The sequence below is a fragment of the Colossoma macropomum genome, unplaced genomic scaffold, assembly GCF_904425465.1.
Source record: "Colossoma macropomum unplaced genomic scaffold, Colossoma_macropomum, whole genome shotgun sequence".
Classification (NCBI taxonomy): domain Eukaryota; kingdom Metazoa; phylum Chordata; class Actinopteri; order Characiformes; family Serrasalmidae; genus Colossoma; species Colossoma macropomum.
The window spans coordinates 11074870-11096828 of NW_023494795.1; the positions used below are offsets into that span (position 1 = coordinate 11074870).

The following is a 21959-nucleotide window of genomic DNA, read 5'->3' on the forward strand; positions in this document are numbered from 1 at the left end:
GCTGGAGATCTAACTTCCAACACTGAACACATTTGATCAGCTCACTTAATTAGCTGGATCAGGTGTGTGGGATTTGGACTGGAGCTGAATTCTGCAAGCGAGCAGATTTCCAGGAGCAGGGATGGTGACCACAGCTCTGCCACCATTAAAGCCAGGCAGTTAGAAGTATCTCTTAAGCCAAAGCAACAAAGTGAGATGAGAGAATGAAACATGACAATGCCATGCTTTCATGGTTTATTTATGTTATGTAACGGACAACAACATATAAATGTCTAGGCAGCTCTAGGCAAGAGAGCAATTTTAAAAAGAAATACAAAAGCAGATCAAGAAAGATTGACATAAAATGATCAAAACCTCATAAATATAAAAGAAATCATAAAACCAAGAAATAAATATAATTATCAGATGCTGAAAGCGTGTAGGCTCAGTTATGCAAACAACAAAAAAATGTTATGCAAACGACAGCCAGCTCACTCATCACAAGGAAAACACGCTCAAGTGGCAAAAACTCTTGAGTTAAAGTCTCAGTGCATTAAGAAACAAAATCCTGGTACAGTACACAGCAAAACATCCTCTTCTCTCTATCTGGCATGAAGCATGGAAACTCAGTCAGCAGAAACACATAAACTGTCAATGCTCGTAACTCAGCAGCAAACATTTTAAAAACATTTTAAAAACATTTCATTTGCTTGCCGGTGCTTAGAGAGATCAGTCAGTTTTGCGGCCCTTATCGTCTGTGCTTATGCCATGCCCTTGGTTGCCACTTGGGGGCGCTGAGGAGTAGGTAGGCACACTATATTTGGTAAGCACAGACTTAAACTGCTCCAGAGTTGCATCGGTGCGAACGCCTGTGGGGTCGAAGTGTGTCCGACTCACTCTGAATCCGGCCTCAGTGAGATACTGTAGGAACTTATTCAACCTGGAAGAGCGGGAAACAGTTAAATATCAAACATACATAGAGCTAAAGTACAGTCCAAAGCCAGAATCCTCCCTAAGAGTCATTTAGTCCAGAAAGATTAAGTTTAATTCTAAAGGCAACCTGAAAAATCAGAACTTCTGATTTCTGGCTCACTGCACACAAGCAGGTGGCAAAAATAATATTAACCAATAATGTTATATTTCACCTTTCCCAACAAGGTGTATATACATATCCTCCAAATTGCTGCATGCAGGTGTTTATGTGTATAAAGAAATACTGAACTGAAAAGGAAAAAAAATACTCAGCTGGCTCAGAGACCCCGATATAGAAATATGTCATGGTATTGAGGGAAAATATGGTATGATTTCTGAATCACATTGACTTAAATCAGTATTGAATCAGTCCCACAATCTAAAATACATACACTATGGTTCAAAAGTTTGTAATCATCTGCCACATTAATAACGGTTATTTTATCCAATAATAACTTGCACAATGTCAAACTATAGTACACCAGACAACAAAAGGTATCTTTTAAAGTTTATTTCAACGTTTCAATAAGGAGCTATTAAAGTGTAATAACATATCACCACTATCCAAAGAAAAACAAGTATCTCCAAAATAGTAACTTTGCAGGAGAAGGTAAAACTTTCTTAGCTTTCAATGTAAGTCAAAGTAAAGAGATTTTATTCCAAGTTATTTTAGAGCACTTCTTTTGGTCCACACATCATGAAATTTTTACACAATGTAAAGGACAGCTGGTGTGTTGAAACTGACAAATAAGCATACATGGTTTTCTCTGGACAGCAACGATATGCATAGTAGTTTATTGTCAACTTTATTTGATCACTTTTCAAATATTATTCTGGACATTTCATAACTTCCTCTAGGAGGAATCATCAATCTATCCAGTCATTTGATTTACTTGAAACCTATAACACTGTGCAAAAGCACTAGTATGATTTATTTTGTACATGTATCTACAAAAATGTACTTTTACATTATTGAAAACAGTGATTCCAAACTGTAAATCTGTGGTGGACAAAAAAAGTACAAAACAGTTCTTGAGTGAGACTAAAAAAGACTGTTACTTTTACATGGACAATATATAGTAATTTCAGTTATTGTGTTACACTGTTTTGTTGAATATTAAGGTGGCCTGTCTTTCAACAGACAAGAACAAGTTCCGTTTATAGATTGTTTAAACAAGAGCATCAAACTGGGTTTCTGCCAGAACTGCAGAGATAAGCTTCTTAATTCAAACTCCTGAAGGCCTTGCTAACTAGCTGGTATGTTGAATCAGTTGTGTTTACTGAGGCAGAATGATGAAGTCTGCAGAGCTGTGGCCCAGAAGAAACTCAGTCTGACACCCCTGGTATAAACTATAATACACATTCTATATGGCACATAAAACTGAGTAATACTCATGAGATGACAATAAGGATCAGTGAGGTAAGACGAGACTCACTTGGGCATGTTCATGCCACGGATGCTGTGGCGATGGATGCTGTAGTAGAAGGCAGGGTGTTCCAGTGAAGCATCTGATTTCAGCTTTTTCACCACATTACTAGGCTCTTCACTCTTCCTTTTACCTGAGTGGAGAGAAAAATCTGTGTTAAAAACAAAAATCAGAAGGCATAGAAATCAGAGGAATTCCATCTACAAAGCCCATGAGCTCCACGGTTCACAGTTGTGTGGGTTAGTTTGGTATTTAGTGCATAAAAACACAGAGATTCCTTTCTGTTTCTTCAGTCTTTTAAGTAAATATTTACAAGACACTGTAAGCTAAATAGAGCAGTAGTTATCTTTTGACTTATCTCTAACAGCTGATCTACAAAACAGTGTTCCTGCCTGGTGAAACTGAACGAACAATTTACTTAGGAAATGTATCTGTACATTTCCTAGATATAGTCTATATTCAGGTATAGCACAGGCGACCTCGTACCTACACTCAGTGGCAATTTTATCAGACATGTCTGCCATGTAGGTCTACTTGGTTGGTATGTCGTTACTGTATGGAGCCGAACTGTTGCTATGGTCCTGACAGACACTCCGTCCCAATTTCTTCTTTTTACCCCTACCCCTTGTTTTCGAGTGTCACCCTAAGCCCTTGGAACTGAGTTACAAGGGGTAGTGGTTGACATCTTGCCCTACGAAATGGAACCCTCAAATTAAAAAAAAAAAATAATAATAAAAAATTGCTTCATTAACAGCTACTGGTGCTGCTCTGTCGGCGACCCGGCCTGTCTTCAGTGATAGCAGAGGAGGGTAAAGTTCAGCGACATTTAGTTACATTTAGGGCATCATATGTTTTCAAAGTACAAGACTTTTTTTTTAATTCTTTGGTGATATGAAGCTGAAGTCAGATATTCACCAGCTTCTTGTTCAAATTTTCCCGTTCCACCTTAAATGGTGCAGCAGTTACATTCTGGCGCTTCAGGCATCAGAACTGCTGGACTATTTAAGGTGGAACGGGAAAGTTAGCTAGCTAGCTACCGAGACATTAGCATGCTATTAGTAATTTTTTATGCTTGTTATGAAGAAAACAACCATAATACACTGAAACGACACTAAACTAAGATAATACAGTGGTTATCGTAATTTCTAAAGGAGAAAATTCCCACATTTGTGTGTTTCTTTGGTCTCTTGCTCGCACAGCCATCTTGCCGTTTTTTTCCTCATAACACTCAGTTTGGAGTCTCTGAAAAACCTCCATTTGGAGGGCCATTTAGCCCTAACACTTCACCCTCCCCCTCTATTTCAACAAAAATTGGGACACCCTACCCCTAGACATGAATGCGCAAAACAGAGGGCTGAGGACTAAGTGGTAGGGGCAAGGGGTGAAACGGGATTGGACCTCAGTGGTCCAGACAGACACTCCATAGTGCCAACCATAGTTGTATGGTAGTATATAGTAGTGTGAGCATCACTCTGAACACTCTTGCACTTAGTTCTATGTCATAAAACTGATAAATATAAAGCATAAAAAATGCTTCCTGTCCCCTTTAATCCCTGATGAATTGATCAGAAAGATTCTTCTGAATTCAGTCTCTTGTAACATTGTTCAAAATTGTTTGCCTGAAGTTTAAACAGCACAATGGAAAATGTGATACCACAGTATCTGAATATCACATGAAACCTGTGTGACTCTTCTACTACCTGATTGGTCAGCGGTGTCCGCTTCCTCCACCTTCTGTAAAGTTTTGATGACCACACCACACTCCACTGCCAAGAGACAAAACGGGAGCACTGTTCAGCAAATTCAACAGCAATTCATCCAGAGCAGAGCAGTTCAGCAGTAAATATGGAATAGCCTGTAATATCTGAATTAATATATCTAGACATCTGAAACAAAACAGTTGTTTATTTTAGACAAAAAGGAAAAAAATAAGCTTAATGTAATTAAGATTCACAGACTGAGTATAAGAATTACTAATATACAGTGGCTCACCAGTTTATTAGAAACATAGACTTTGTACTGAAACTCATTGGACATTTTATCAGGAACACCAACCTTACATGTGCACCTTGTAGGTTCACACATACTGACTGTAGCTCATCTGTTGCTGCACAATTTGTCAGCCATTCTCCCCCATCAATCAATGGAAAGGGACCACCACAGCACCACCGCTGACCAGATATTATTTGGGTGGTGGACCATTCTTATGTTGGTGGATGTTGCGCAAATGTATCAGACACAGCAGTGGAGGTTTTTATACATGTCAGAATCACCACTGGGTTAAGAGTGGTCCACTAGCCAAAAATATTCAGCCAAGAGTGGCTCAGAGGTCAAGTAGCCACTGAGGAAGCTACAGAGCAGAAGTCTTCAACTCGAAACCTTGAATCCAGTTTATAGTCCTAATTTTGTAATCAGCTGTATTTAACTGACCAGTCCATGTAACTAGTGTTTTAGTCAAGATTGCTAAAGTCAAGTCTGAGTAAAGAATGAGACATTTATGTAAAAAAAAAACAAACAAAAAAAAAAAACTGAAATTCATTTGTAGTTTTCCATCATATATATATATATATATATATATATATATATATAGCTTAAAACATTATTTATTATTAATATATAACAGTCTTAGTGCCACTTTGCATTGTAACTGGAAGCAATGTTAAGGTTGTTCTCTGTCCTTCTCCAAAACTTATTCAGAATCACCATCTAAAGTCAAAACAACTTAAACCGAACAATTATTTTTATTATTAAATGAAAACATTGCGCTAATAAGATTCAAATCTGCCCTCAGAGGATGTTTAAGTTTTGGAAGCAATGAGCATCGACAATTCCCAGCAAAGCCTTCATGGAAAGGAGCAACTAGATCCTCAACTGGCAGCGAACAGATTTTATTTAAACATGTACAGCAGTGGTTTTCAACCTGTGGGCTGCTGCCCCCCAGTGGGCCATGTTGGTACTGCTACTGGGCAAGGTACTAGGGCTGAGGCTGCCATCATACGTACCTTGATTGGCTAGAACTGAGTGACCAGTGACAGAGAAGGACTTGAGTGTGGTGCAGTCAGCTTCACAGATTAAAGTCTTCACTAGAGGCTGGATATCCTCCATGCTGTGCTGTACCGCTGCTACTAGCATGCGCCTGAGAAAGCCAGTGTTGAAGAGAGAGCCTGACCTAAAAGATACCCTGGATTAGACCCAGCTTATACATGACAAATGACAGGTGTGACAAACATGACCATGTAGGGATAAACAAAAATAGGCAGCCTAAAATACAACATGCACACACAATACTGCATATAATAATATATAACAGAGCACTAAAACACATTACACAACAATAAATTCCTTCAATACAAAGATTTGAAACCAAAGCTCTTTAACTGGTGTTGGAATGAAAGCATGAAAATTAGGAACAGCATCTAACCAGATAGGCCCGAGCTCCACAGCAGTCTTCCCCGGCATGCTGCCATGGCACTGACAGGGCAACTGCCTGTACAGATTCTCTGGAGATCACAAAAACCACATAATGACTTGTCACAGCTGTGTCTTCTTTTAAAAGCAAACTCATATACTGGGTTTACTGTATGGTGTTTTATTAAATTTGAATTTATTCTGTAGTTATATTCTGTATTATTTACTCTTTCTTTTCTTGTTTTATGTTGAGAAGAACTGCATTTCATGAATGAAAAGCAGTTATAAATACAATGTATCCATAGAAAAGTTTATTATATGTAGTGCCATTACTGAAGATTTACTGAGTCCTACAGCACAAGAGAAGTTACTGTACAAAGCAAAGCTTTTACGGTGGTCCTATTACTGGACTCACCCTCCACCATACTGCCCGGCTTGAGGAACACTCTCTCCTCACACCACTGGCAGTGGAGCAGCTGTCGTAGCTTCTTGGCCGACTCATCAGCCTGTGTGGGACCTCGGAGCACCCGCACCACCACCAGCACGAAGTGTTCTAGAGCCACGGCCAACAAGACCTCGATGCCTTTATTGCAGCGCGCTGCAGCCCTGCAAACACACACGTACATTAACACATCATTTCTACAAATAGAGAACATGGCCTCCAACTTTCGCGTGTCATTTTCAGCTATGCAGTGTTCTTCTGTCAGATTTTTATAAATAAAAGTTACTTACTAACTTCACATGGTTTGAGAAGTGTGTGTGTTGATTTAGGCATGCAGTTTTATGCAAACGTTTGGGCACCCCTGGTCAAATTACATGTTTTGTTGATTTGTGAAAAAAGTACACAATGTCTACAGACAACACACCTCTGCACATTTTAATGCACAATTACAGTTTATTTGCTGAATTTAACATTTTGGAAAAAAAAATAAAACATAAAATGTGCCCTGTGCAAGTTATGGGACATTTAATACAATGTGTTTTATTTTTTCCAATATGTTAAACACAGCAAATAAATAGAAATTATGCACTAAAATTTGCAGAAAAATTTCATAATTGAGTTTGTTCTCTGTACAGCTTGTGTCAACTTATTTTCACTCACAAAATCAACAAAACGTTAATTTAACTGGATGTATTCAAACATCTCCATATGACTCTTAGCCTTCATTAATTATTAGCTACATTAACCTGGCAGCACCATTACAACACTAAAGAAGCAAACTTCAGACATCAAACATATCTTTGCTGACTGACTACATTTGGGGTGAAAAGGGAGAAATTGTGTCAATTTGACTACTGGCTGATTTACTACTTTCAGGTCTCTGAACCTATGAAGTGTAACTGGTTACAGTGATTCTAGTAGTGGTAAACTAACCAACAGGTCATCTTACCTGGCTATGGAGGCAACCACCATGCGTGCTGCCAGCTCTCTGTAGTACTCTGTCCTGACGATCTGGCAGCCGTAATGGCGGAGCGTCACATTCAGAGATTTGGAGTAGAGAGAGCCAGTGTCCGTCGAGGTCACAGACACAATGCCCAGGTTGCGCACATTTCGGAACGCAGCATCCAGATAGTTCACTGATGTCCCAAATGGGTCTAGATGTCTGACGTTATAAAAAGTTCATGATGAAATGAATCTGAATTTGACAAAAATAACTTAGCATATACACACGCTTAGAGTTATATAGTATTGTAATAACATAATAATATATAGTATATAGAAAATACTGGTTTAAATTTCTAAAAAGCTTAAAAATGATGTAAAATGTTCGATTCAACTCGTATTTATCATGTAGTTTTCATGAAACCTGGCTGATTTTCTATGCCTGTGCTTCTCACATGTAGTCAAAAGCTCTCAGGTGCATAATGACGTTAGCGTCCATCTTGGAGACCTCCACAGTGGCAATGGGGTTGTCGCTCTCCCCTGTTCCCTCCACCTGCCGGGGCGCACGACCCCCCTCTGTACGGATGTGGTTCAGACGGCAGTTCTCTTTGATCATCTTCACACAGGCCTCGTTAATATCGTTTATGGTCACTTTAACAGCGTTGCGAAGGTGCTTGGCCCACTGCAAGCCCATTATACCTGCACAGGAATGATGAGCAGACACCGTGTTTGAAAGGAATTTAAAACAAGCTGAGCAATATCCATCACAGACCAGAATCTCAAGTATCAAGAATTCTAACAAATCATAATCTAGACAGAAAACCTCTAAATTATGAGAGATTCTAAAAGGTATGAGAATAATGAGACCAGATCCTCATTTAGACTTTCTGTAGAGGACACTATATGCACAATCTAAAGGTCTTGGACTGTAATTACGCATTAACCAAAGCAATGGAGACTGAGACCTGTGGCTCCGAAGGCATCGAGACATTCCAGTGGACTCCTTTCTTCAGCAAGAACCGCAAGAGAGCAAAACACCAGCTGCCTAAAATAAAAAATAGAAAGCCTCAGCTTGTACAGACAGGGAATTTGTGTTTATTATACCGCATGGCCCTCAAAAAATAATGACTGAAATAGAGACGAATGACAATATTAGTTATTAAAGCGTAACAGTGTTCAAAGAGATTCTTGTACCTGTTGGTCTTCATCTTGCGGTTGAAGTAGGTGTCTGTCTTTTGGGGTGTGTTGTGGTTGGGCATGAGCTGCACATTGGTGCCTAATTCTTTCATGATCTCATAGACCTGTCCGCCTGGCACTGAGAGAAAAGACAGAGAGAGATTTAGAGTGTTGTAGTCAAGACCACTGAGTCTGAGTCAAGACTGAGACCTGGACACATTGAGAGCGAATCAAGACCAAGACTTTGGAGTAACTCAAGTCAAGAATATGACCAGGAGTGGCGAGACTAGGACAAGATTGAGAGCAGGTTAGGATTTTTTTTTCAGAATATCTAAAAAATCTGAAGTTCATTATACATTCATTAAATGTGATATATATTCATAAATAATATCATATTTGATCATATATTATAATATTCAAATCATGATAGAAAAAATGTTCCGTTTTCAATCACATCAGATGGAGGCACTGCAAGTAGCTAGTCTCGAGAACGATTTTCTGAGTCCCGCTTACCCCAAGACCGAGAACAACCGAGTGCATATGATGCTGAGCCCAAGATAGGACTGAAACCAGTACAACACTAGTACAACACCACCTGTGGTGGTGGTCGTGGGGGGGTGTTTGAGTAATTTGAGTTTGACAGCCAACTATAAGCTCATCTTAAGTAAATTTCCTCAATCCAAAATTGCTCATTTTGAAGCGTCATTATTTTTTAAAGATCAAATATTGTGTATTGGCCAATTTCAATATCAGAGTCAGAGCTACATCTGGGGGCAGTCATTGGCTGGGGGTTAGGGAACCAGCCTTGTGACCAGAAGATCACTGGTTCGATGTCCTGAGCCGACAGTACGTGACTGAAGTGCCCTTAAGCAAGGCACCCAACCCACAACTGCTCCCTGGATAGGGCTGCCCACTGCTCCGGGCAAGTGTGCTTACTGCCCCCTAGTGTGTGTGTGTCCACTAGCGTGTATTTGGTGTTTCACTGCACAGATGGGTTCAAATGTGGAGGTGAAATTTCCCTGTGGTGGGACTAATAAGGGTAACTTAACTGGGAAAAGAAAATGTGGTATATTGCTATCATTGCTATCTCCAGAGAGAAAGAGCGATAGAATGATACAAACAGTAGAAGAGTAGTTCCAGAATAATCTTCTTCTCTTTGTAAAGTTAGTTCTCCTTGCTCTAATACACCTGATCCCATTAATGTGATATACATTGCAATATTACAGACACATTAGTGAACCTCGAGACTTGGTTAAAGATGTAGTTGTTTGTTAGAAGGCTCATTTGCATACGGCATCCTGTGATGTCATTACTGCAAATGCCATGTTGCAACAATGATTAAAAAACAATATATTGTGCAAGAAGAACAGAGTCACGTGGAGAAGCTCCTTACCGGGTTCTTCACACAGTACATCTGAGGTGCCTGAATAACTGGCCTCAGTCTCGCCCTTGTTAATGTGGCGTTTGAGATGGCTGATCATGTCCGTCTTTCGGGCAATGGTGACTGAGCACACCACACAGTGGTAGTGTGCCACCAGCCGGGCTTGACTCTGAGGAACACACATATTGTAGGGGACAAAAGATCAAATGAGTCCAACTTCACTCAGTCTTAACCACAATCATGTATAATTAGCTTGGCTAATCCATGTCAAACAATGCAATTAGACAATGACTTGTATGTCCCTAATATGAGCTCCATCTGCCTTTTCTTAGTCTAGGCTGCCACCTTATGGTGAGCAGTGCATTAAATGCATGTCGTCGCTGTCCAATAAAGAACATGTATCTCCATGTTTTTTCAATGTATTTTTCTACATCATTTGAATACAGCAGGGGTCGGCAACCCCAATGTTAAGAAGAGCCATTTCGTCAAGTTTCAACAGAAATCTAACCACTTTGGGAGCCACAACATTTCATATGCATTTTATTGAACTGATGTTTCACCATCTTGGCTGTAAATATGTCTCAGTATGTGCTAATGTTGTAGTATAGGCTACAACATTAGACTTACTTTGCTCTACTTCAAGCTTTAGCTCAGCTATAGCTACTTTTCTCGCATCTCCAGCAGGAAACTTTTCAGATAAAAAAAACAATAGTTTCTTGTAAAATGTATCTTAACGTTTGATTATTTACAAGGGTGAAGTCAGTTTCTCATTCTCCAGCTTCTCATTCGAATTTTCCCATTCCACCTTAAAGAATGTAGTTAACTATGTAGCCAACTGTTGCACCATTTAAGGTGGAACGGGACAATTCAAACAAGAAGCTGGCGAGGGAGAAACTAACCTCAGCTTCTTGACTTTTTAGTGTTTGACAGTTTCTCGTTGCAGATTAAACACATCAGGAAACCAGCTGGAGTGATTATAAATGCAAATATGTCTATTTGTCTCCAAATTATTGATGTTCATCTTAAATCTTTCTCTTTGCCTTTTTGTTAGCTACTACCTAGGCGAGACTGTTGTCGGTCACCAACCTTTAGGGTTAAAGGATGAACAAGCAGTTATAACTCCAGCGTTTAAGACCATTTACTGTTAAAACTGTGTTAGAAAGATCAGCAGAGCAGATTTTATTTTTACCTAAAAATCTAATTCTGCTGTGGAGCCGCAACAGGGCAACAAGAGGGCCGCATGCGGCACCGGAGCCACACGTGGCCGACCCCTGGAATACAGCAACCCTCCTTTACATTATGCGCAAATATCATAACAAATGGATCAACAGAAATGATCCATCATCACTTGGAATAAAACCTCTTTACATTAACTTACATTAAAAGTTAAGAACATTATTGTAAAGTTACTATTTTAGAGATAAGAAGAGGTTCACCTGGTCTGATCCCAGGCTGGACTTCATCTGTCTGCAGGGCAAATGACAAATGCACATCCTTTGACCTGTCAGAATCAGAAAAGCAAACATGCGTGGTCAACATTCAAACGTTCCTTAGTACATCACACATCGCACTCAATTTCATCTTCAAAAGTCCATTGGATTCACACTGCTATGCATAAATATGCAGCACGGTTTTGATGCAAACACAAACCTTCAAACTCCACATAGACTTTCCAGTGTAGGTTCTGCAGGTGGCGTCTCAGTTTGTGGCTGTAACAAGCCTTGAACTTCTCCTCTGGACATAACGGACAAGACTTCCTACCAGCTGTGAGACAGTCAGACAAACACAGCCTCAAATGTCAGAGCCGAGTAATGGTTACAACTAGAGAATTGAGGATCGATGCCAATATCTGATATTTTTCACATACATATCTGCTGATGCAGATGTATAAATATTACAAACATTTATTTGCAGATGGTTACAAACACTGTAAGATGAAGAAAATGATGTTTTTTGATCAAATATCAGTTAATATTTGAACAATATTTGAAATTTAAACATCTGTCCAATGCCTATATTATTTTAAGCAAATATCTGCCAATAGTGATATGATTCCAAAATTGTTGTGCATCTCTAGTTACACATAAAGATTGATCTGAAATCAACTGTGAAAGTCTTCGTTACCTCCATTCAAGTCCACCAGCATCTCCAAGCCTTCAAGCGTAGACTGGATGGACACGTGTCTCTCTGAAACAAAGACAGTGTGAATTCCAACTGAGTTATTCAGTAATCCTAAAAAAAATTCTGAAACTAAATATAAGGGTCAGCTCAGACAGTCACACATTACCAGAACTTGCAGTAGCGGTGGTCTGTTCACGGCTGTGCTCAGTTTTCACAACGTCAGTGGATGTGGCTTCATGAACAGGAAGCTGCACACTCTCTTCTTCAGATGCTGCTTGCATCTTCACTGGATCGTCCACAACTGTGCATAAAATAAAGGACGTTACATTAAAGGGGAACTCCACCCATTTTTCAAAAAAAAAAACCTGCATAATTATATAATATAATATAATGGTTTAGTTGTAAACAAAGCCATTCAAAGTGGTTTGGTGTGAGATGCTCCGCTCTAGAGAAATCTGCAGAGTCAGAATTGTTCACAGTGGTGGTGATAGGAACCAGACGTCCACCTCTAAAAGCTCCCTCACAGAAACATATTACATGAAATGGTTAGATATATGCTGCCTGATGTTTGACGTGGTGTTTAATGAGTTTTGTGATAAAGTCTTGGCCTAAAATGTATTTTTGTCCATGTATTTTAATAAATTCATGTGAGAGAAGTACCTGTAGGGCACTGTGGGGCAAAATAGTCATTAACATTACATATAAAAACTCAGAAGGCATATGTAGGTTCACTGATGGGTTCAGATAGTAAATAAAATGGCTATATTTGTGTTGTAGACATCCTGCTCCCTGGTTCCCATCAGCACCACGGTAAAGAAATAGTGGTGGTGGTGGTAACCAGTTCACTGTAAGTTTCTCTACAATGAACCATTTTACGTGAAACCCCTCTATTTACATCTTAAGGAGGGAATTATTCAGAAACTTTGAAATATTGGTGGAATTCCCCTTTCAACTAAAACTTAAACAAAACACATTTAGAAATTGTATACACACACACTATAAACCGCCACAATATACAACAAATTCAAAAGAATATCATGCACAATGTTAAAAAGAACAGCTGGGCGTTTGCATTAATGCTCTGAGAGTTACTGTCCCACGTTACAACAAAAAAGGAAGTCATAAGGCGAAGTGCAGAAGATGCTTTCGTCTCTCAAACAGGACATTTAACCATTTTAAAGAAAATTCTTTTTCGTAAACGCTTACATCGTTTCGTATTACCACTATTGCGCCCCCATGCGTCTCATAAGCAAAGGGCAATAAAACCGCTGCGAGTGTGTGTGTGTGTGTGTGTGTGTGTGTGTGTGTGTGTACGGCCCTGTTGCGGAGCTCCGCGATTAGACCACAACAACACAGTACAATCGAACTGCATTGTTCTCTGTGCTGCAAGAGTTTAATGCATCTCTGAACATTTCCCAACAGTGAACAGGAAGTGAATGATTGTGTTCTAAGCAACCATACACTCAGATACAAATCTGTTTCTATTGTTTACGTTATTTACATCTAGGTCCTGTGGTGGAGCTCCGTGAGGAGGCCCATATTTACTTCTGCAGTTTAAAAGTCGTGTTGGAAGCGCGTTGAGTGCAACAACAGGGCACCGACATAACTCATGTAATTTTAGAGAAATAGAAAACTCTGTTACAGCTGTGATATCGTGGATTAATGGCTATTATCTTGCCTTTAATATTGGCGTCCTCCTGGTGAAGCTGCACTGTGTCCCCTTCTTTGAGCTCCGCCATTTTAACCGAGTAAGTTAGTTACGTAGAGTGCGTGAAGAACGCTACGCACGCGGCGTGCGCGGACCAATAGGGGCGGAGTAGGTCGTGACGCAGACAGGGGCGGGGCTAGGATACAGCTGGTCCAGTATGGCGGCGCCCAGGCGTGTTTAAGGCGAGGATGGTTCTCCGTGGATGACTGAAGCTGCTGTTAAGCGAACAGTGGTGAATAGTAGAAATATAAGATAACAAAGTGAGTCCGACAGCGCAGCCTAGCAGAGCTCAGGTGTAACTGGAGAAATGTCGCGGTCCTCCTCACTGTCACTGCCGTCACTGCCAGCGACCGTGTCAACTCACTTTCTCTGCACTGGCAGCATGACGGTGAACTGGCACTGAGAGCTGGCGGTATAGTGTTCAACTCTCATATTTAGCTCCTTTTTACCCAATTTCTTTTTTAAAACTTTTATTAATATTTAAGAAGCACTGTAAATATATGCAACCTCAGTGACATTTCGCACTGCATCTTGTGACACTGCTTAATATCAGTTTTCCTCAATTATAGCTCACTGTGTGGCTTTTTTCTTTGGCCTACACTAAAAGGTAGACTGATTTTTTTTTTTAAATGACCTTGTGCTGGGTGATATATTGTTTACCATAATATTGATATGCTGTGATATTGCTTTTCAGTTTAAGCAATCTTTTTATTTGATAGATTATGAACGATATTTTCCTGATGCTAAGTGGTTTGTTTTTAGGTCAATTATGTTTTATGCACTTTACCCTGGGGTGTCCAATCCATGACAGTTAACTGCAGTGTACGCTATAGTCCAAAAATATCCAGACCCCCCTATCTGATTGGTGATTTCAGTTTCTGCACACCCTATAGCTTTTTTAATCACCATAGAAAAACATTGAGACCACTCAATAATCCAGTAACTGCAGAAAATCAGATTTTGTCAGTAATCAGATCAACTTGTTTACATGCTCTTGAGTAATCAGATAATGTGGAAACTCCAGATCTACGTGAGTCGGGCAGTAATCAGATTTCTATTTTGCAACCAGCCAATAAACTCACAGAAGAAGACGTGACGTAAACGTAGCGTAAAACTCGAACTTCATGCTGCAGGTTTTTTTAAACATTGTGCCACTTTACCTGAAAATATGAACATACATCATCTAGAAGATGAAGAATATTTAAATCCTTCATTTCATGTTTGGTTTCAGCACCGCTCCAGAAGCGTTTTGCTGCCGTCTTGCGGAAACGCTGCCTGCTTATTTGCAATACCACCAGCATTCTCACATATGTGTGGACTGAAAAATCCGAAAGAAATCAGAGTAAGAGTTTACATGCACTGAGAAATCTGATTACTGAGCTCAAATCCAGCTCTCTTTATCGGATTTCTTAATCAGATTCCTAGATCGGAATATGGTGATTACATTACCATTTGAATAATTGGATAACTGCAGAAATTATGATCAGATTATTAAGTGCGTGAGCTCTGGAGCGGCTGCATGTGAGCCTAAGGCTCCATAGCCAATACCAAGCATCAGATAGAGGGCTATAAAGCCCACTAGCACTGGGCTGTGGAGGAGTAGAGCTGCTCCTCTGGAGTGACACAGCTTCATCCGATACCTTTGGGGTAAGTTGGAGTAGAGTTTGTGATCCAGAACTGATCATCCAACATTAGTACCTGACTTCACTAATGCTTCTGTGGCCGAATGCAATCAAATCCTCACAGCAATCTAGTGTTAAGCCTTCCTAGAAGAATAGAAGCTGTGACTGCAGCAAAGGGCAACAAACTCCCTGTTAATACCTTTGATTTCAGAGGAAACTCTGGATGGTTGTTTATCAGTTAAAAATACATCAAGATCTAAATAAATAGTTTCATTTTCTTGTTAATGTAATTTAGTATAATGTTCCCTTTGATGGGAATTTAAGAAAAAAAAAAACAGAACAAGACAGTTCGGTTGAAACAAGCTCTGCCATGTTTATAAGACATTCTTTTAGCAGACAGTAACAGTAGCAGTACTCAGGAAACCTTATTAATAATTAAATAACTTAAATAACGTCCAAGACTCTGATACATTAGGACAACATTGCAGCATTGATTTCTGTCAGTGCCACCAGCGTTATATTGAACACTTCAGTAGTGCACTTCCTGACCATTCACTCTGTCCAAAAGAATCATTATAACCTTTGCTGACCTCAATGATTACAAACTAACCATAATAGCAGTAGTCAAACAAGTCAGAGGCTTCTATGGTGATTTTTGTATGCAAATGTTTTCAGTTAAATTTCCCTTTTTACCCCTTTTAGATGCCTCATTTTACAAACTCTAGATGATTGGACAAGATAACTGTATTGTCAGTTGTATCATACTGATTGTGTTGTCACTGGTGTCTGTTTTTTTCCTGCAGAGCTCTGTATTGTATAGCAAAAAAAGCCTGCAATCCCTTTATTCATTTTTAAGAAGATTCAGCTATGCTTCTGATTCAGATCATGATTCATTATTATCCCCAATACTGACCTTATTAAAGATCAGATGTTAGACAGATGTGACTGATTCACATCCAATACTGTTTCTTAGTCATGGTTGTTATAAAATTGTATCAGTGCTGTTAAAACCATCCACAATCCTCAAAAATGGCCATCTCCACTATAGCACAATAGCCTCTACTCTATATTTGTGAATTTTTATTTGCAAAGGGTTAGAGTGTGATCAAACAGAGGTACAGTTAAATCCACCATACAGTTTGTCATCTTGAAAATTTGTTTTCAAAGTGGTCTGACAATATAAAAGATTGCTCGCATCAGTGAGAGGAAAATTCAGGGGTCTTAACAGAGCACTGGTATCAGATTGGTACTCAGTGTCAGCTAATAGAGTATAGTTCAGATACCTTAATCAGCATCGCGGAGAAAACGTTGAATCAGTGCATCCCTGTGTCATCTTGGTTGTGTCTTCAGTTAACTCAGAGAATTCTAACATCCAACCCAATTCTCATGATTTGGTCTTAAACATGCAACCCATGCTCTGAACCCAAACAAACAACATGAAAACCGTGACAATTTAATAACTTATTCTCTACTGTCATTTAGAAGGCGTAGATACAGAGGTGAATTCAGTCAACTGTGAGAAATAATAGTTTTTTTACAATTGCATTTCTTATGTTGTATAGTATAAGAAATATATAAATATATATATTTTTTTGTCCTGTAGGGGGCGATGTCCAGAGTGGGTGTGGTGTTTGGGGGCTCCCGTGGCATCGGCCGTGCAGTTTCCTGGCTGTTGGCAGAAAGGGGACACAGGGTGGTGGTGGTGTCCAGAAACCTGGAAGCAGCACAGGCCACGGCAGACTCTCTTCCTGGAGGTGCATCTGTCTGTCACTATGAAGCATTTCAGTTTTGTGCAAAGATTATTTTACGTTTTACTGTCTGCCCTTAATATATGTTAAACATGTAACAAACACAATTGTTCTCGATACACATAGTTGTTTTCCCCATAGAGATTTTGTTATTGTTTTACTGAAAATATAAAGATGCAGATATGAGGTCTTATGAAGCTGCAGTTATGCTAGTTCAAACATTATGTCCACGAAAAATCTCGACCTTCTTAATATTGAATATAGCTGCCTTCACGTGTTCCCATTGCTGACACGGGTGTTCACATGCATAGGTGGGCTTGTCTAATCTCCATAGAAAGCATTGCCAATAGAATGTGAAGCTTTGGGGCAGCAGTACATGAACCTAAGGTGGTCTAGTGCCATCTGTTGGCTAGAGAGATATAAAGCTCTCTTGCACTGGGCTGTAGAGCAGTGGAACTGCATTTTCTGGAGATATGGAGCTCCATCAGTGCCTTTAGGACGAGTTGGAGTCGAGTTTGTGATCCAGAACTAATCATCCAACATCAGTAGCTGACCTCACTAATGCTCTCCTAATTGAATGCAATCAAATCCTCACAGGAATGTTCCGACAGTTACTGTAAAGCCTTCCCAGAAGAATAGAGACTTTTACTAGAGCAAAGGGTGGGCACTGGATGAGCAGGTGTCTATAAACTTTTGGGCATATAGTGTAACTTCTAGAGTTGGGTTATTGTTTACTATGTCAGCAGTTTTGGACAAACTACTCTTTTAAGTGACTCTGTTGTGTCTGTTAAACTACAGGGGAGCATTTAGGCCTCAGCTGTGATGTTTCTAGAGAACAAGAGGTCCAGAGAGCGTTTGAGACCCTCACTAAGACCTGTGGTCCTGTGGGATATCTGGTGAACGCAGCAGGCATCAACAGGTGAGGAAGTGTGTAAGAGAAGACTCCGGCGTTTGTTGTTTTTGGTCCGTAGCATAAGAAGACGTGTTGAAGACGTGTTGTTTTGTTGTGTGGTGAAAAGTAGAACATTAGGCCAGCTGAGTCATAAGTGTCTTTACTTTAATTCGATTTTTTGTATGTTTTTCAGAGATGCGTTATTATTAAGGAGTAAATCTGAGGACATGGTGTCTGTTCTTCACACCAACCTGCTTGGCTCCATGCTTACCTGCAGGGCGGCGCTACGGAGCATGCTGAGCAAAGGGGGTGCTATTGTCAACATAGGTGAGCCATAACCTGACCAGTTTATTTTTTGTGTTGTTTTGCCTTTTCTAAAATCTTCTTTATGCTCACCTAGAGTGTTTTTTCTAAGCTTCACTATATTCGTTTCTTTAGCAGGGACTAAGCAACTTTACGTCCTGATAATGTAAATGTGCCAGGTTTAGCCAAATGACTTTTCAGCAGCAAGTATTTCAAACAGTCAGAAGATGCATGCATATTTATCTGATAGCCACTAGGTGGCAACAGAGCATCATTATAGATTACCACTCAGCTCTCAGTTCTCAGTGGTGAGTCTTGGTGAACAGTGTGAGACATTCATTTAAGACATTCATTCCTCTACTGTATGTTTTTGCTGGATTCATATGTCGGTGTTTTTGCTTTAGGCCTGATGGTTTGTTCTTAGAGAAATATTTATCAAATGGAGCCTAGACTGTGTGTAAATACAGCCGCTTCCTGTGCGTTTGTGTTAATGAATCGACCTGTAAATGATCAGTGGACACTGATGGACTGTTTCCTCAGGCTCGGTGGTGGGTGTGAAGGGAAATGCTGGTCAGTGTGTGTACAGCGCCAGCAAAGCTGGCCTGGAGGGCCTCACACGCTCCCTGGCCAAAGAGGTCGCCTCTCGAAGTGTTCGAGTCAACTTGGTGGCTCCAGGTAGCCTCTCTTCTCTTCTCTTCTCTTCTCTTCTCTTCTCTTCTCTTCTCTTCTCTTCTCTTCGCTATTCTTCTCTTCTTCATTTGCTCTTCTCTTCTCCATTTTCTCATCTCTTCTCTTCTCCATTTGCTCTTCTCTTCTCTTCTCCATTTTCTCATCTCTTCTCTTCTCTTCTCTTCTTCATTTGCTCTTCTCTTCTCTTCTTTTCTCTTCTCTTCTCTTCTCTTCTCTTCTCTTCTCTTCTCTTCTCCATTTGCGCTCTTGTGTTCCATTCTTCTCTTCAATAAACATTTTAGTGCATAACAACACACATAATATGAAGCAGATTGTTTATGTTATTTATATTATTTATATTGTTTCAGTACTGCTGAGCATAAAAAGGACATTCTCTTGGTTCTAAATTTTACTTTTGGAACAATGACTGATGAAATGAGTGAGAGAAAACGTTATGCATTTATCTAGATATTTGCAAAGAGGGGGAGAGTAGAAAGATGGCAGGGCTACATTTGAGCAATAAAACACTTTGTTTGATTTTTAAACTGTGCTAATATCTCCTGAAAGAAATCAGTGTATATTATCTTTTCATAATTCTGATAGTGATGAATATTAACCCACCTTCTGTAGTGGCGTTTGAACCACTATGATAACCTGCTTCAGATAACCAGATTTCAGATCTCAGGTTTGCCTAATAGTTTCAAGAAATGTCATTGTGTCCAATAGTTAATCCATCCATCCATCCATCCATCCATCATCTAAACCGCTTATCCTTCTGGGTCGCGGTAGGGTACTGGAGCCTATCCCAGCTGTTATTGGGCGGAAGGCAGGACACACCTTGGACAGGTCGCCAGTCCATCGCAGCCAATAGTTAATATGCATTTTTTAATGTGCATTAGTTTCTGACATACAGAGGCAGTGGGCATTGAAGATGTGTTCAACTACCAAAACAGATGTTTATTTGACATTTTATTGTTTGCTAAAAATCCAGAAAAAGTGCAGTGGATCAGCGTTGTCCTTCTATTATCTAACTATGAAGCATTTTAATCTTTCTGTATGAGTCATGAAAAATGAAAATCAATAAATAAATCATATCATGCCTCTACTTGCATATTGCTCATGTTTTACAAGGGGAATCTCAAGATTATGTTTATCATTGAAATTTCAATTAACACGTATAAAATAGGAACTTAGGAACTTAAGATAATTTGGTGCATTTAGCATCTGTAGTTTAAATGTAATAAGATACAATCTTACAATTTTGCCCACTGTCCAGTGTGTACAATGGCATCATTTTCTAAAAATATTAAGTAAATCTAAGGTAACTAATATGCTTTTGTTGATTTCACTGCTGGCTTCATGTCTCTGCTGCGCGTTTGAATATTGGCCTTCTTTCTTTCTTCCCCTCTGTCTTACCGACTCAGGGCTCATCCGGACAGACATGACAGCGGGTCTTAAGGAGGAGGACGCCGGGAGGAGAATTCCACTGGGCCGTTTTGGTGAGCCAGAGGAAGTAGCACAGGCTGTTCTGTTCCTCCTGGAGTCACCTTATATTACAGGGCAGGTTCTGCTTGTGGATGGAGGACTACGGCTGGTCATGTGATGCCTGATTACTGCCTGTACACCACTACTGATGGGACTAGTGGCACAGCTCGTTCCTTTGAGGGCAGAGCGAAGTGGATTTTTGGAATGCTGTTGATGGAAGGGGAGGACATTACGCTTCACTTTAGGGCCTACTCCATCTCGGCTATGGGGCAGTTATGGACATGATATAGGTTGAAAGTTTGTCTGAACAGTTAAGATTCATATGGATTTTGATCATTTTTATCACAGGCTAACTTTTTGCCTTTGGAAAGATGATAAAGAACAGGCTGTTCCTTTTTAGTGCCCGTCACTGGCTCAGTTTGTAGCCATTGATGTGAAATTATGTCCTTATGAGTTTATGATCATGCTCAACAGAAGACAACAGGTAAATGTCATATGTTCAGTGTGTTACATTACCCTGCATGAATTCAGGGCTGCTGCTAATGACTATTTAGTAACTGATTAATCTATAGGATGTTTTATTGATGTATAGATTATTTTAATCAACAGTGAATATGCATATCGAGAGCTACAGTGATATATCTACAGTGTTATGTAGTCGATAAAGTCAGCGTCAGTCTGTTGTGCTACCAGTGCATTCAGTATTCATGCGGTGTTCTCTGTCTTGGCATCAGCATCATGACATTTCAGCAGAAATCTAGGACTGGATTTGGCAAAATTACATGTTGACTGGAGGTTCTTTTGATAAAGCGTCCAAATGTTAATGCAGATGGAGTGAATTATTGTTCTTTTTAGAGTGCACACAAAGTCTAAAGTATAAACCTTATCTTTCTCAAGTCAGTATAACAGACTTTGATGTATTTTACTGTGTGGAACCTTTCGCTTTAATTGGAAAGGAGCAACGTAAGAAACCTGAAGTGTTCTCACGTTTTAAGAATTAAAGACTGTTGGATGAACTTGAAACGGAACATAATTAATTCGCTCTTGGTGAGCTTTATTAGCATAGAAATCACTGTCAATAGCACACATACACTGATCAGGCATAACATAATGACCACCTCCTTGTTTCTACGCTCATTGTCCATTTTATCAGCTCCACTTACTATATAGGTGCACTTTGTAGTTCTACAGTTACAGACTGTAGTCCATCTGTTTCTCTGCATACTTTGTTAGCCCCCTTTTACCCTGTTCTTCAGTGGTCAGGACCCCCATGGACCCTCACAGAGCAGGTACTATTTGGGTGGTGGATCATTCTCAGCACTGCAGTAACACTGACGTGGTGGTGGTGTGTTAGTGTGTGTTGTGTTGGTACGAGTAGCTCAGACACAGGAGTTTTTAAACACTGTGTCCACTCACTGTCCACTCTATTAGACACTCCTATCTTGTCAGTCCACCTTGTAGATGTAAAGTCAGAGACGATAGCTCATCTGCTGCTGCACAGTTTGTGTTGGTCATCCTCTAGTCCTTCATCAGTGGTCACAGGATGCTGCCCACAGGACACTGTTGGCTGGATATTTTTGGTTGGTGGACTATTCTCAGTCCAGCAGTGACACTGAGGTGTTTAAAAACTCCAGCAGCACTGCTGTGTCTGATCCACTCAGACCAGCACAACACACACTAACAC

The 21959-nt window shown here is 39.9% G+C and overlaps 2 protein-coding genes across 4 annotated transcripts; one reads left to right on the forward strand and one right to left on the reverse strand.

The window, feature by feature from the left end:
- Window positions 1-491: 491 nt before the first annotated feature.
- On the reverse strand, window positions 492-13591 carry trmt1l (tRNA methyltransferase 1-like). The gene is made up of 16 exons (XM_036581433.1): window positions 13527-13591; window positions 12015-12149; window positions 11852-11914; window positions 11378-11491; window positions 11164-11228; window positions 9740-9896; window positions 8365-8485; window positions 8136-8215; window positions 7626-7869; window positions 7178-7390; window positions 6202-6392; window positions 5800-5878; window positions 5381-5547; window positions 4079-4144; window positions 2388-2511; window positions 492-919 (listed from the first exon to the last, which is right to left on the reverse strand). Exons 1-16 carry the CDS (start codon window positions 13585-13587, stop codon window positions 709-711), a joined length of 2091 nt encoding a protein of 696 aa, XP_036437326.1. The 5' UTR covers window positions 13588-13591; the 3' UTR covers window positions 492-708.
- A 99-nt stretch (window positions 13592-13690) lies between these two features.
- On the forward strand, window positions 13691-21099 carry cbr4 (carbonyl reductase 4). 3 transcript variants are annotated; one of them, XM_036581434.1, is made up of 6 exons: window positions 13691-13788; window positions 16782-16932; window positions 17725-17845; window positions 18012-18145; window positions 18662-18796; window positions 20215-21099. In XM_036581434.1, the coding sequence occupies exons 1-6, from the start codon at window positions 13759-13761 to the stop codon at window positions 20391-20393; spliced, it is 750 nt and encodes a 249-aa protein (XP_036437327.1). In that variant the 5' UTR covers window positions 13691-13758; the 3' UTR covers window positions 20394-21099. The 3 variants fall into 3 exon arrangements, with proteins under 3 accessions (XP_036437327.1, XP_036437329.1, XP_036437328.1); XM_036581436.1 differs by having other exon boundaries at window positions 13694-13968; XM_036581435.1 differs by having other exon boundaries at window positions 13695-13816.
- The last annotated feature ends 860 nt before the right edge of the window (window positions 21100-21959 follow it).